Source organism: Mycteria americana, chromosome 3 (assembly GCF_035582795.1).
Source record: "Mycteria americana isolate JAX WOST 10 ecotype Jacksonville Zoo and Gardens chromosome 3, USCA_MyAme_1.0, whole genome shotgun sequence".
In the NCBI taxonomy this organism is placed as follows: domain Eukaryota; kingdom Metazoa; phylum Chordata; class Aves; order Ciconiiformes; family Ciconiidae; genus Mycteria; species Mycteria americana.
In genome coordinates, this window is record NC_134367.1 from 123740894 (window position 1) to 123756428 (window position 15535).

Consider the following 15535-nt stretch of genomic DNA (forward strand, 5'->3'; position numbering starts at 1 on the left):
GTACGAGAGCAATCCTTCCCAGAGCGCAGCTCAACATCACCATTCTCCTTGATGAATCCTTCGCAAGCATTCAACCTGAGAGATCTCAGGGTCCCTCCTGATCTTAATATTGCAAATTATTTCCTAAAGAGAATTACAAACACTTCTGAGGGGAAGGCATTAAAAAAGTAATAGTCCCATATTTGGGAGTGTTGGGCATATGACCAGACAATAAAACAGAAAAATCCCTTCTCCTATACTTAACATTCAAAGAGAAGGCTAATTCCAGCGTAACTCCACAAACTAAAGCATATGGCAATACGATAGCAAGTTAACTGAAAGATCTTTTAAATACCAAGCTGCAAAAAAACATGACTACAGTTTAAAATCTGCTTCTCTTGAGAGGGTAAAATACCTCTATTTAGTTTAGTTTGCATTCCCCTGCCAGGGTTATTAGTGCCTTTTCTGTTACTTTTAGACAAGTTCTGCACGGGAGGAAAATAACACAAAAATTATATGGGAATTTTTCTATATTCAGAGTGTAGGTCTGCTCCAACCAACATTAGTGGAAGGAAGATCAAGTATCCACTAACTATAAGACATAAAGGTACTGCTGTGTCACATACCTAAGAAAGATTCTCCCCAAGACAGGAGTATTAAGGGGATCTTTATGGAAACACTAGATAAATGACAGAAAGTCATGAGAAGAAACACAGCTTGTGTAAGATGACGTCAGAGGGACTCTGAGGTCGTCAGAGGTTTGTAAAGTTTATACTACAAAACTGAGCAGACTAAGGAGAAATTTGTGACGAGTCTTCCTGTGTTATTGCAGCACATTGCCAATTTTATGGGCAAGAGCACGAAGATGACTATAATTCATCTGTTATAGGCAAAACATTTGAGGGTCAGGATTTGAGAAAGCTTTACATGCTCCACTACCTACCACAGCAGTAGATTTAATTATCATGTCACAAAACCTGGTAAACTGAATGTGCTGCTCACAGCGAGGTGATGATGAAGAGTGGGAGAAACTGGCACAAATAAGAGAAAGAAATAATTTGGATGGAAAAATGAGTAATTGTGGAACTCCCACACAAAACTACCCTAGATGTTCTGGGGAATTTCAGATCTTTTCATTATGGAAACCCATCTACGATCAACCAAAGGGAGGCGGCTCATTCCCTACAGCACCAGGAGCAGCTGTGGTTGTCCTGGCTGCATGACACCAAAAAGATGGAGATGGAGACAGAGACATGCAAGGTTCGTTTGTTTTGGACTGATTTGTTTTCTTTTTATTGCGGCACACATTTTACCCAACCTTCTAATAGAGTACGGTTTAACAGATTCTATGATGATGCTGAGTGTCTTTAACAAAAACCACAGACTGTTCCTAGAAGGAAGTGGAAAGGTGGGAATAAACAAGGAAGCTCCTCCTATGGGGGAATAATATCACTCCATGGACATCTGAAAACTTGTGGTGCAATCACAGCTATAATAATGACCATATATGAGTGACCTGAAAGATACCACAAATCCAAAACCATAATTAAATTGGTAGCACACCAAAACAGACAATGTGGTGTCAGTAGTACAGCTGGATGTTTCAACTTGGGGATTAATTATAGGATCAGGCTCTTCCATTTTGACTGCGATGGCATATGAAAAGCATATGTAAGCTGACTAGAGATAAACACTGTTCCGTGCAAGAGAGCACAGTATCTTGAGACTGTACAATAAAAGCAATGCCACAATATTGCAGAGAGAACATCAATGGACCTTGGAATATGCTGAAAGTTGGGATACTTTACACAATTACATTGTGTTCTGCAACTTCTATGGGAGGACCATGTATTCCCAAGCCACTGGTTTCAGCGCAAGTGTGTACATATCATTCTGCCCCAGTACCCAGATTATTTAATAAAACTGTTACCTTGTTCACACCATCTGCCATCGCTTGCAGTGTTAGCTCTCTAGGTCCATCCACAGTCTTTCCATTATCAGTTGGTCCCCAGCTGGCACTATATATATCTATGACTTGAGGCATATGACTGATAGAGGAAGCCTCAATAATGTCTGTCATAAATGGCTGGTCAAGCATTCGAATACCTGTAGATTTAATCAACGTAAACATGAATTATGCATTACCCAGCACAAGATGAGATCTCAGCACCTGGAGAAGTCCCCCAGTTACAGGCATTTTAATTCACTGGCAGTTTCATCCACTCAGTAATTCCGCACTCGCCATTCACATTTCACCAGGGTGTGCTTACCCAGCAGGATGGCAGCACTTAAACACCCAGCCACAGCAATGCAGCGTGGCCCAGGAAGAGAAAGCACTTTATTGTCAGCTTTCTAATTACACGGTATTTTCCATCTACTATTTGAAAACACTTTTAAAACAGTAGCATTCAGCAATCTCAGCATTTCATAGCACTTAAATAATATTAATAGTATTTAAAATAGTATTTTGTAACAACTAGGGAAAAGGATTAAGGCCCCCCCAATCTCTAATTTATACTCAGTGATGCGTTGACACCTCATTATTTTTCCAAGTAATTTTTCTGTTTATTTTGGTTCTTCTCCCGAATTTAATCAGAGAGGGGAAACACACTACACAATAATTTCCTGGAAAAATATCATTGTGTCAATATGCAGACACAATAGCGGAATATGGCCAGTATTTAGAGAAAAAAGCAAACTAAAAGCTGCTTCCTTTAACCCATACTGCAGTAGAAATCAAGTTACAGTTTAAGCAATACAATCCTAGGACATGCCAACTTCACAAAACCTCAAAGTGTTGACCCTAAGCAAGCCAGAGAGCATGACAAAGACAGCAGTGCAAGCCCTCACAGCCATCATGCCCCCACATAGGACAGTTTCACTGATAGCCAACCTCTCGGTAGCCTTTGGATGAGACCCGAGTAACCAGGGACACATTCCAACTCTCATTGGTAGCCCTGAGTTGAAGTTCAGTTTTTCCCAACAGTTTTAGGACACAGCTGGGACAGAAATCAATACCACAGAGCCACAATGTGAACAGCAGCAAGGACCCTGATTTAGAAGCCAGTGCTTTTACTATATTCAATACAAAATCCATGTCCCAAATGTGAGGCTGGAAAAAGTGATATAAACTTCAAATAGAAACCAGACCAAAGCTGGATATTCCTGATCTGCTAATTCAAGCTAGAAATTATGAAGTCAAACTCAATGAGTGAGAAATCCCTTCATGTGCTTGTAAAATGCAGATCTGCACCGAAACTACAGAATTAATCATTGACCCGGGGGAGGTGGGGGAACAACAGGAGGAGCCAAGCCATCTGGTTTGACTTTAGGGAAAAAAGAGGTACAGGAAGCAAAACACACGATGGCCCAGAACCTTGGCTACAAACTTCCAATTCCACCTGCAAACATGGACCTTGAATCACGTCAGCAGCAGACTCTCAGCTCTGAGCTTCCGAGTTCCCACTGACCACACGGTGGTGCTACAGGTGCACGCTGCCCTCAGGCAGGAAAGGCTGGCTTTGCCAAAAATCGGTGGGGATTTCCTACAAAGCGGACAAGTATGGAAGGCTATTTGTAGGCTGTTGGTCATCAGAAAAGGCAGAGGCATCAGAAAGAGGACCTCTTGATTTTTAAGCAACCAGCTTGAAGTTGTGGAGGTATACTAATAACACAGATGAGGTCCAGCCAAAATCCCATGCCTCAATTCACATTCCTCTAAAAGTAGCTATTGCCAGAATGCAAATTTTGTGAAATGTCCCATCCCTGAAGGGGATGTTACCATTACTGAAGAAAGGGGACAAGCACTAGACCTGCCTAGCCAGTTACTAACTCTCAGTGATATTTCTCGGGGTAACAGCTCAGCAAACATTGCTTGGTGCCCTTCTACCATGGAGATTCAGCTTTTGATCGTGTAGGTGACAGGTGAAATGTAGCCTTCCCCAGATTCTTCTGACACCACAGTGAAACAGGGACTGGCCAAGCAGAGCAGAACTGCCCATGCAGACACACGGTGAACCCAGGAAGCAATGGGTGCATCCACACTGGTGCTTTGGTGTGGATCAGGGAATGAAAGTGAAATTAATGAGCATCTATCTCTGCTTGCTGTGCCTCTGTTCTCATCATGGAACAGTCTTAGAGTGGGAAAACTGGACTTCTTCAGATTAAACTAAACTGACACATGCTGTCCAAGAGCCTAACTCCCTCCAACCACTGTATTCAGTCTAGCTGTCCAAGAGCCTAACTCACTCCAATCACTGTATTCAGTCTATCAGTACAGACAAGAACTAGTTAGAAGTAAAAATACTCAACACACCCAAAGTGTGAATGCTGGGTGCTAGGCACCACCCATTTCATTCTGTGCATCTGCTCCTACCACTCTGCAATGTTTGTTAAAATAGAGGAAACCAATGGCCACAGAGATTTACAGCACTGCAGGCCCTGCCCTGTGAGAGCCTAAAGAATAAGAGCAGCATGGGATTTGCCTTTTCAAATAGTTTCTAAGTGCAGCAGGAATTTGTATTTTACCTCCTGCAAAATGAGATTTGTCACAAATGATTCTGCAACTATGCAGGGAAGCAGCACTGAAAATCAGTATACAAACAGGATTTGGCATAAGAAGGAGCAGAGCTGTTCCTTTGCAATGTTATTAAAGAGGCTATATAAGGCCGTCAATTGAAAAGGCAAAGCCATGGAGAAATTCCTCTCCCCGGCTACTGTGAAAAGTAATAAACACATGGCCCAGTGCCAATCTGCAGTCCTGGGCAATGCTCCCTGTCTCTGCAGGAGAAGTTCGGCCTGAGGCACAGTGGCCTAAGGACCATTTACACCTTGAATTGCCACCGTACCTGCCACCTTGGAGTTGTATGCAACTCCCACGCCGCAGATGTTGTTGTTGGCAGCAGCAGACACCTCTCCCGCACACCTTGTCCCATGGCTGCAAAAAGAAAGACAGAGACACCAGATGAACCCCAGCTAATGCATGTGCTGAATTGAGCTGGATCACCGCGATCTTGTTTTTGCCTCAGTCAGCTCCCAGAACTTCAGAGGAAAACCACTCCATGGCAAACTGTTGAGTGTTGTACTGGGATGAGCTCATTCCTTCCTGAAGCAGGAGATAATCAATTTCCCCTCTGCAGTATGAGCGATGCTTGCTCCGAGGTTAACATGCATACTTACGCTTCATTTAGCTGTAAAGTTATTCAGACCTTTTCTTTTTAACTCTGTCAAACAGGTTCTGCCTTGTTACCAACTATTAGTCAGTAGAAACAGTCCCTTGACAGAACAGTGTAACAATAAGATCAATAATAATTCCTTCATTTTTGTGACTTGACGGTGTGATACCCATTATTTTGAACCCCCCAGAACAAAGTCTGATTGCCCTTTCGCTATTCGAACACGTATCAGGAGCGTATCCCTGACCACAAAAAGAATGCTACAGAAAGAGGTGGGTGCAATATCAAGCTGGAGTAGCAGAAGGCAGCCACGAGGGTCACCGCACTCCTCAACAGCAGAGCTGTGGCCTGGCTGGCCAGGCCCAAAGCTGGCCGGACCCTAGGCACATGCATCCCTGTCCTCCAGTGCCTAATTCCCAGGAGAGCTGACAAGGTGCTCCAGCTGTCAGCTCACGGAGCTACTGCTTTTTGCTCAAGTGGGAAATGTCTCTGCTCTGGCACGGAGGTCCAGGCTCGGGCTGACACATGGTATTTCAAGAACACTTGGCATCTCTGAAGTGCTTTACAGCTCTCAACAGAGACCCTTTACCTGGCAGTGGCTCTGAGGCAGTCCTGCAGGAAGGCAGATTGCATTTTCCTGTCTCCTCATTCATCATAGAAATTAAACCACAGGGAAGAAAAATACGGACAATATAATCTAGTTTTTTAAAAAATAGCACAGCAGCAGAGAAACTAGTGAAACCTGTGCTGCTGTCAGGTTTTTTTCAGTTTAAGATGTTGAATCAGTACGAATCCATCCTACTGCTCACATCAATCCACTCTGTGCATTAAAACTGACATTGCTCCTATAGCATGCTAAGGATTGATGCAATTAGCAGTGCTTTGTAATACAAAGGCTATACGGAGCATGAGATGAACCATCCTGGGAGGCAGCAAAATTGTTTTGATCATCTTTTTTCTCTCTCTCTCCCTTTAAGCATCTCTGGCAAAGGTGAGTGTAATATTAATAAAGAGGTGAGAAGCAACACATTCTTTTTCCTGCTGTACTTGGAAGAATATATTTTTAAAGGCAGCTCCACGAAGGAAAATAACTGGCCTTGAACGTACACAGTGTCTTGATCATAAAAGGGTGAAGATCTCATGCGAGTTCCTTTTACAAAGAGGGCAGAGAGGAGAGCGATACAGATTTCTTATTCAGCTGCTGGAGAAATTTCTTTCAACAACCAAGCAGGTTTTCCCTCATGCCCTTGTTCAAGGAACTGTGAAAAAAATATACGGTTGCTAGGCATTCATTATCTAGTCACCTGTGGGCTAGGTACAAGCCACAGAGCAGAATAAATGGCTTTGTTAAAAAATTGTCTTGATTGATGCTGGGGTGCAAAAAAACTGGCGACACTGTCAGGTGAGCTCTTTCTCTCACAGAGGGAAAAACTGTATTAGGACCTTCCTGGTGAAAAGATTTTATCAGAAGGTCCTCTCGCCCACCTTGCCTTCCCAGCACACTGGCCCACATGATGGAGACTGCAAGCAGACCTGTTCCAGCAGCTCAGGGTTTAGATACCATGCTGCTGACTGAAGAAAAAAAAAAAAATCACATGTGAGTCAGTGGAAATGCATTTGGTTGAATTATTAATGGCAAATAGCAGACTTTTCCAATTTATCCCTATTTGCTGTTCATGTATCATTGATAAACCCATTGCGGTTTCTATGAAGTGACCCATACCATAGGCACACATCACAGCCTCTCTCTCCAACGTTCCCCTCTTCACTATTATTTCAATGTTTAAAACAAGGGGATAGAAAACAATTACGAATATTTTCACCTATGAACAAGTTACTTCAAAGGTAAACCATATAGTAGCATCCAGAGCAAGTTTTCCACAAACATTATATAAATGCAAACATTTCACATGAACGTTCATGAAAACCTAAGGCGGGAGAGGGTGATTCAATTGAAAGTCAGTTTTGCCTTCAGCTGGTTTAAATAACCTATCTGTACTAGTTACGAAAATTTCACTCTGCTTTGTCTTTGAAAACTATTTCTATTTCTAAAAGCCACTGCCAATGCTATCATACACGCCCTTTTATCGACACATTTTTTAAAAGAGTCAGAGGTGGCACAGATTTTCATTAGGATTGCTATTCATCTGCTTTGAAATGCTTCTGCAGCCAGCAGAAGACAGGATTCGCCCTTCCTAACTTCAGCTGTCTGCCAGGGGAGGGCTATGGAGAGCTGCAGTCTCAATAGCTGGGAGGACGATCTGCCTATCTTGACCACTTTAGTTCCTTGCAGCGGGCAGCAGTTAAATATGCAAAGCTCAGAGGGAACCTTTTGTGGGGCATATGTGTCCCTCTGAGCTTTTTTACTCACATGACATCATCGGCTTCTGAGCATTTGAGTGTTTGCACAAGGGAAAATGTTCCCCTGCTTTGGGGAATGTGCCACTCTGCCTGCATCCAAACACGCCAAGAACCAGCAGCAGTGCCGTGGCTCCTCCTTGATGCTTGTGTCGTAACACTGCAGGTAGAAAGAGCTGCTAAATCTGTTTATTCCAATTCTCAATTATTATGTTGTTTCCATTGCACTGACTGAAAAATGAGGAGGAGGGGAGCAAGCATTTTTACCCTGTTAATGAGCACTGTCTGGAAGCCAAGGGGAGTTCCTTCCTTGACTCAATGGTATTTTGTTTGGATCCATAATAAGTAAAGGATATTTTTACCTCTGAAGAATATGGGTTTCTGAGATAGTGAATAATTTTTGCCCAGCTAACTCTTATCTGGTTGAGAGAATATACAGAATACAAAGGCTACAGGAGTGGAAATAATTGTTGGTTATTTATATCATGGCAGAAATTTGTAATCTCAGTGCTCTGAGATGGGGAGCCCTGAGTCGTGCCTTCTACACACTCATAACAAGAAATCAGAGGGCTGTACAGAAAGGCCAAGCTATCTCTGACTCCTGTGGGTACCTCCACACTGCACAACATGGTACATGCCAAGGTACTGAATGTGGTTCAGGATTAAAAATCACAGGCAGTTCCTGAAGTGGTTCCTAAAAACCACCGAGTGCTGTGGAGCTGCCTCTGCTTTTGGGAACAGGGCTTGGTTCAGGTTCCTTCACTGCTCCTACTGCTCCTCAGGCTCAAACACAGCCCTGCCCCATGTTGCACCCAGTGTCCCCTATCCTGGCTTGGTCCCCAGGCTGTGGGTCTGAACACAGTCAAGCAGTCAATATGGTAAGAACAGGAATAAATCCCTTGGTTGCCCAGTCATCTATGTGCCTCTCCCTGTAACAGCAGCCGAACTGCCCGATTGCAATTCCCTGCCTGACGCACCACACTGTCCCCTTCCAAAACCCACCCTGCTCGGTTTCACAGGCCAGTGGCTATCAGATGGAAAGGCCACAGTGCTTCCAGCAGCCTTAAAAAGCACAAAGTGGAAGGGGAATCTGTGCTTACAAGCAGAGCAGCTGCGATTAATGAAATACTCCATGCAAAAACCTCTCCCTTTTTTTCTTAAAGTCTAATGACACTTTGCACATGCAGCTGGCAGCTCACAAAAGCCCCTTGGTTCATCTCTAAAAAACAGTCCTCTGCTTCTTGTTCCACAAATCACTTGAATTGCTCACATAGAAATGTATTCTTTATGGAAAAAGGGATATTACGCTATCCTATTTTGAGTCTGATCCTGCTGCATGCATAAAATTCAATGGGAGATACATCACCGACTGCAAACTGAGCAAAATGGAGCCTTTATTGCAGGTTTCTCTGAATGGCTTTTCTGTGCAACTACTCTCTATTCAGATGCACCGTTGCAGCTACACATATGGCTAGACAGACTGTCATAGGCAGACAGTTGTAACCTACCAGTAATAATAATTCAGGAGTCAGAAGTTATGACAATAGCTTATGCATGAGCATATCAGCTTGATTAACAGTATAGTCAAGAAAGACGCAGAGAAAAACATAGTCACGACTACTCCTGAACAGCTGGATATGGTGTGTTGGTTTGCATCTTAGCCTGGAGAAAACATGAAATCTTGCATCTTAAAGCATTCTTGAACTGCACAGGCAGGAAAGGGATGCTTTCCTGAATGTGTTGGAATGCTTTCCTGATTTACCTTGCAAGGCAGAAAATTCCCTGTCTCACCAAAGAAACCTCAAGGTTCATGACAAAGAATGCTATACTTTCTAAGTATCAATTTTTTCTGGAAAGAATAACAAAGGAAATTAGCAAAGCAACTTCTGCATTGCTTTTCTCCTCCTGTCTTGGTGACTTGAGCTCCCCATCTCCTCAAGAAAAAAAATAGAAGAAAGTGTTGCAGTCCTCTGAAAACCTGAATCATGTTGTTCTCAATAATTACAGACTGGGTCACAGATGACCATGGTGCTTACCCTTGATTCTTCACTTGGGTGCCTGAAGTTAGCCAGAGGTGCCTGGGGCCAGAGACCATAACCCTTGACACATCCAGGATGCTCAAGGCCCGGTTTTAGAGACTTTAGGAGGTAACTCTGCCTCCAGGGCCACCTTGCAGAACACGTGAGGACTGCAAACTGTGCCCCACTATAAAATACTTGATAGCAGCACAATCAGTGTTAATGGGGCTTGGCAGAACACACTTAGTTTTATGAAGTTCCACACTGAAAATGACAGAAGCTACCATTACTGACTAAAGCTAAATTTAATTTTCCTCCGTGCTGCTCCAGAGCTAAGTGATATCTTTCTCCTACAAAGATCCTTTGCATAAATAAAGCAAGAAAGGCAGCAGACCCTCACAAATTAGAGCCCTAGTCTTTCTCGGACTTTCTATTCACTAATTGGATTCATACTAGTTTAAAAGTGTCAGATGTCCTTCCCTGAAATGAAGGAGAAATCTCACTAGCATCTTGCTTTGGCTGAAAAATGGCAGGACTACAAAGGAGGACATCACAGCTCCTAAATCTGTTTGATCTGTTCCAGAAAGCCTGCATCTGAGGTGGAAGCACAGCTGCTCCACATCTTTGTTGTGCCATTCTGACAGAACTAAAATTGATTTCTTTAGAAATAAAAACAAAAAACCCATACAAATCTCAGAGGCCATCCATATACCCATACTAAGTTAGAGATGAAAACCACATCAAATAGGCCTAAAATAGTTTTTGATAAGCACTAAGACTGAGCCCTGAAACCTTTAAAAGTTTTCAAATCCTCAGTGCTGCTGCTATGTAAATGCTGGCAACATCAATTATATTTGCATCTAGGAGACTTCTGGAAATTTCACTGAAAATATCCTGAAACAATTTTTACCAGTTTACAGACGCTGGGGAGTATGCCACAGAGCCAGAGATGCTGGATGCCGAGATCACCAGGTAATAAACACAACTTATAGGTGTGCTTTGGACTCTGCACCCCTGACTATGTTAAATCTTGCTAGGAGCAGTTAGCCTGACAGAATGGGCTTTTTCATGGGACAGATGCAGAATCCAGGGCACGGAGTTTTTTTAAAAACTGTCAACACACATTTCTGTTCCATTCTAACCACAAATGAGTTTTGGGAAACAAAAAAGGTCACATTTCCTAAAATCTGAAGCCTTTCCTTTTGGGCCATTCTTATTTATGCCATACCTTGAGGACGAGACCTTCTCCTGCTGGAAACTGGCTAAGTTCAGAAGATATTTAATGAGGAGTGGGTCTTGGGCAATCCTGATGTGTTCAGGAGAAATAAGACAACAAGCACAGCTGCACTGTTGATTCCAGGTTTATAAACACAACAGAACAGGTTCCCAGCCAGTGTACGTGGACTTTAATTCCTCTGGCAGCTAGAAGTATCTCAGAATCAGCCCTGAAATGCTACCCATATACACTGTCCCTAAATCACAGTGAAAAGACAGATGATTCAGAACTTATGTAAGATTTAATTGGTTTTAAACTGGTCATTCTACACCATACTGCTTTTCTGCCTTCTTAGTCTATAATCAGATGAAAAGACTTTTTTCCCCCCAAAGCATTTTCCTGTCTCCAGCTTACTCCCTTTAAAATTAGTTAGCAGTAATACTGCTTCAGACACAGTAGATGGTAACCAGTCAAAACTGTATTAAGCCTATACAGATTTGGCCTACCATAATGTCCTAGGATAGCTGACAGAAAACAGTATGTGGCTATCACCCATTCAAACAATCTACACGTATACTCTTCTTAAGCAGCAACTTCATTTATAAACCATAAAATGGTCGTTCAGCATTATCTAGAGGCTACCTAAAAAACCTGAAGTCAGAAGTAACCTCTAATTTTCAAGCAGTAGTGAGACTGCAGCTTCTGTTTTGGCAACCACAGAATTTAGCAGAAAACAAGACATTCCACAAATATCAGCCGATAATTATAATTTCTTAAGCAAACCAAAGTGAACAGCAGGCTGATCAAAATCCATTTACCTGTTGAACCAGTCATCTGTGTAGCGGGGGTAGGGGTAGGGATCGTTACTGCTGAAGTCGTAGCTGGCTTTGGCGTTCTGCAAAACACAAAGAGGTTCAGTAAATCAGCCGAAAAACAGATGTGCAGGGCAAAGTGGAATACAAACTGGGGGGGGGGGGGGGGGGGGGGGGGGGGGGGGGGGCTGAGAATCCTTAGTAAACTTTGCCCTCTTCGTTCTGTGAGATGCATCTGGACACAAACTGGTCCCTGTTGTGCTGTGCATTTCCCACACCAGCAAGCCTGGGGAAAGACGCTTCTGGGGTGCAAAGCCTCCTGTGGATCATTTAGTCTTTCCAAATAGCGTGGCTAATTGTGAGGTGGTGTGAGAGCTCAGGCTACTACTGAGGGGCTGTTCATCAACATTTACAAGAGTATTTAGGTGTTATGCTACTTGGTATGGCAGGACAAAGGTTAAACCCTATTTTCCAAGCAGTGGGGGAAGTGATCAGACACTTGAGTCTTCCATCATAGAATTATTTTTTAAAAAATCATTTATGGTACTACAACAAACAGTCAAATTTCTAAAAGCATTTCAACACCAAAGAAAGTAAGTTTCTCAAAATTCAAATGTGAAAACTGCATTAGTGGTCAGCACATATGCCTGAAAATCCCTTTGCATATTTTCTTTGTCCTTTAGTTGTCTGAACAAATGCAGCTTTCAGGAGCCTTTGAAAAATGTCATCCTGTGCCTCTGCTTTTCATACAAATCTAAATTATTCCTGATTTTGCCCCATCAGCAGAGTTAAGGACACTCAGCAACTTTTTGATGCTATATCTAAGAAGCAAATGGAAAGTTTCAGAAAGTCAAGTGCCATCTTCTTTCTTCTCTCTTAATGAAAAAATAAATAAAGGGTGACTGAAAATTAAGCTTTTAAAAATATTTAGAAGCTTCCTCTCAAGTGTATGTTCACAGAGTTTATATTTTAATAAACACCATACTCGAGGAACAGAATTATGTTAATTCTTAATTAATGTGTACTTGTATTCTTTTTTCAGATTTGGCTGAGCATGCTATTGAAGATAATTTGAGACTCGTGTATGAATAGCTTTGCTCCTAAAAACATTCCCCTTCAGCAGATTCTCAGTTCCTGGGGTACAGGAATAGACAGGCCATTGGTAGCACCAAAGTCTTTGGGTTTTGGATTCAAAACCCCTAACTCTCAAAAACTCTTGTACCAGAACGAAACAGGGACAACATTGTCCTTGATCCTTGGAGGGTAAAACTAAGTATCTTCCAAGTTACTCTACAGTAATTTTTTTGGGTGATCATTTCAGAAAAGCCTGGTTGCTTATATCCAGCACGGACAATAAAGACTTTGCAGCATTTGAATGGAGCAGAGATTTGCAGAATGCCTATCACACAGCTTGATGCTGTTCTCCAGCTCAGACATAGCTGAATCCCTTTGTGACTATCCTTATTGATCTCTCTATATCTCTAAAGTAAGGCCCTGATTTTCAGCCTGAAGATGCCTCCCAATAATGTCAGCTATAGCCACAAATTCTCAGTGCTTCTAAGTCTCTGTGCCCAGGTGTATGTTTAATTTACCTCTTTTAATTACCACAACTGCTTATACAGCACTTTGAATGGCATAGATTTGTATGAGCAAACAGTAAACAGAACATGACTTTTCAGCCAAAGAAGGGGAATTTGACAGTGGCCTATAAATCATGAAGAGCAACAGAGAAGGTGGACAGGGAGTTATTATTTACTACTTCTCATAATATAAGAACTAGTGGGAATCCATAGAAATTACCAGAGCGGAGACTTAGAAGCAGCAGAGAACAAGAAGTACTTTTCCACAGAATGTGTAATGAGTTACAAAATTCATTGCCCCCCAGCAATACAGAGGTTAAAAGCCTGAATGAAATCAAAAAGTGGTTAGACAAATAAATACAGAAGATAAATCTGGAGGGGGTATTAGATGCTGTGCTTCCTCCTTCTCCAACAGTCCATAAAACGGTGAATGCTAGAAGCTGGGAGGCCATGATCAGGTAGACACCACACATTCTCTGACTTGGTGACCATACTGCTCCCCAAGCATCCACTACTGGCTCCTGTTGGAGGCAGGATCTTGAGCTAGAAGACTTTGGGTCTCACCCAGTGCGCCTGGCAAAAGCCATGTGGCACAGACATCCCATCTTAATGCAAGAGAGGAAGTTTGGATTCCGCAGTGTCCGGGGGAGCTATGACAAGGATTTGTGCAAGGGGCCAGGTTTCATCCAATACACAGCAGTGAAAAGAAATGAGCTTGTTGACAGAAGAGCCAGTCTTGTTCTTTATTAACGAGTGCAGTATCTTCTCCTAGCAGGACAAGCTGGAAAACCACATCCTATGGTAAAGTCAAAACAGAAACAATGACTCTCTCCGGGTAATTTAATTAGCAGATAAAACCTACTCTGTCACAGAGTCTAGCCTGGCAGCCTTTGGAGAGAAATGCATTTCAATCACAAATTAAAGAAACTTTCTTACACTACTACCTTGGACTAGACATGCCCTGGAAATTATGCAGATAACATAGGACTAGATGTGCCCTGCAAATAACTAAGCTTAGTTCTAGTGATTTCAGATCGTTTCTTTCAGGTAGGTATGGTCTAACTCATACTAAATATAATTAGTTCAATATATTGCCAGCTTCTTATGCAGTCAGAACTTCTGTTTTCACTCTAAAAATACTGTACCGATGAGAATTTAAACTCAGTTGTGGGTCAGCTGTGTTTTTTTCCCCATCTGGAAGAAATGCAGTCCTACTTACATAGACCCTAAGCTCAAAGGGGGTCTGGTGAGGCTGATTTTTCAGGACATCATCAAACATGCAGGCACCTCGTGGTAGCTATCAACCGCTCTTGACTCTAGAATTCCCTTGTGCAAAGAATGATGGATGGAAAAGCCCTTCTAGCTATGCAGATGTACCACTCGTTTCCAGAGTAGTGATAGGCAAAGGGATTCCAGCATGAATGATTCAGCCACCCTACAGCAGACTGCAGCTCTGCTGTATATAAGCTAACCAAATGTCAGCTTATGGAAAGGTTGCTTTAGGCAGGCTATAAACAAAGTTGTGCAGCAGTCTTCCACATCCTGTAGCTCTTATTTGCTTGATTTTGGATCACTGCACTCAAAGGAAAAAGATATCTAATGTAGCAGGAACCATCCACAAAGTGCAAAATTAAGAAGAATTCTTGGAAAGAAAACAACTGCTGACTGCACAATTTATCTTCATTAGGGTCTTTGAGAAAAGACAGCGAGTTTCAGCTTCATGAAGGAATATTCCGCCCACACTATGGAAGCAGTGGAACGGGTAATGAAACAGCAGCGACAAGTACAAATGGACTGCTTCAAGTTCCTAATTTAAAGATCAAATCCCCAAATATCTAAGCCTCAACCTTTTTCCATTTTTTTTATTTTTAAAGCATAAACCAGTGACAAATTAAATCAGTTTCAACACTGGACCAAAATGGGAACTGCTTCAGTGGATAGCTAAAATATTTCATCTTGTGTTTTGGGAAGCAAATATTAAAATCTGTGGTCTGTCATTCTCCTCCACAGGCTGGACTCCCCGGCAGGCAGCAATTTATTACTAACATGGAGATTTAATCAGGGTAGGAACCCAGGAGGTGGCAACCAAAACCAGTGCAGATGAGGATCTGCAAAAGCACACTGAAATGAAAACATTTTCCTTTTTAATTCAGGTAATTCAGTTTCAAGTTCTAATGCCAAACTGGTCTACTGGCAGTTATTTCTCTTAGATTTGAAGCATCCGATACTTGGTTTTCAATATCTAAGGTAGTTGCCTGTTTTTTTTCTCCAGGGAGCAACTCAAGCCACCGATCTCAGGCACTGATCATAGACTGTGGTCTAGCATTAGACTAGTCATTAGACATCCAGTGTTAGAATGAGATGAATCCTATCCCTCATGTTCAATCAAAAGCAGTTG

At 42.3% G+C, this 15535-nt stretch overlaps 1 protein-coding gene across 1 annotated transcript in view; it reads right to left on the reverse strand.

Annotated features, from left to right (window-relative positions):
* PCSK2 (proprotein convertase subtilisin/kexin type 2) overlaps positions 1-15535 on the reverse strand; it is a 103438-nt gene that overhangs the window by 19546 nt on the left and 68357 nt on the right. Inside the window, exons 6-8 of the mRNA XM_075496881.1 lie at positions 11564-11640; positions 4827-4915; positions 1910-2085 (exon numbers count right to left, since the gene is read on the reverse strand). Of these exons, the coding sequence (XP_075352996.1) occupies positions 1910-2085; positions 4827-4915; positions 11564-11640 (342 nt within the window). The remainder of the gene's footprint in view (positions 1-1909; positions 2086-4826; positions 4916-11563; positions 11641-15535) is intronic.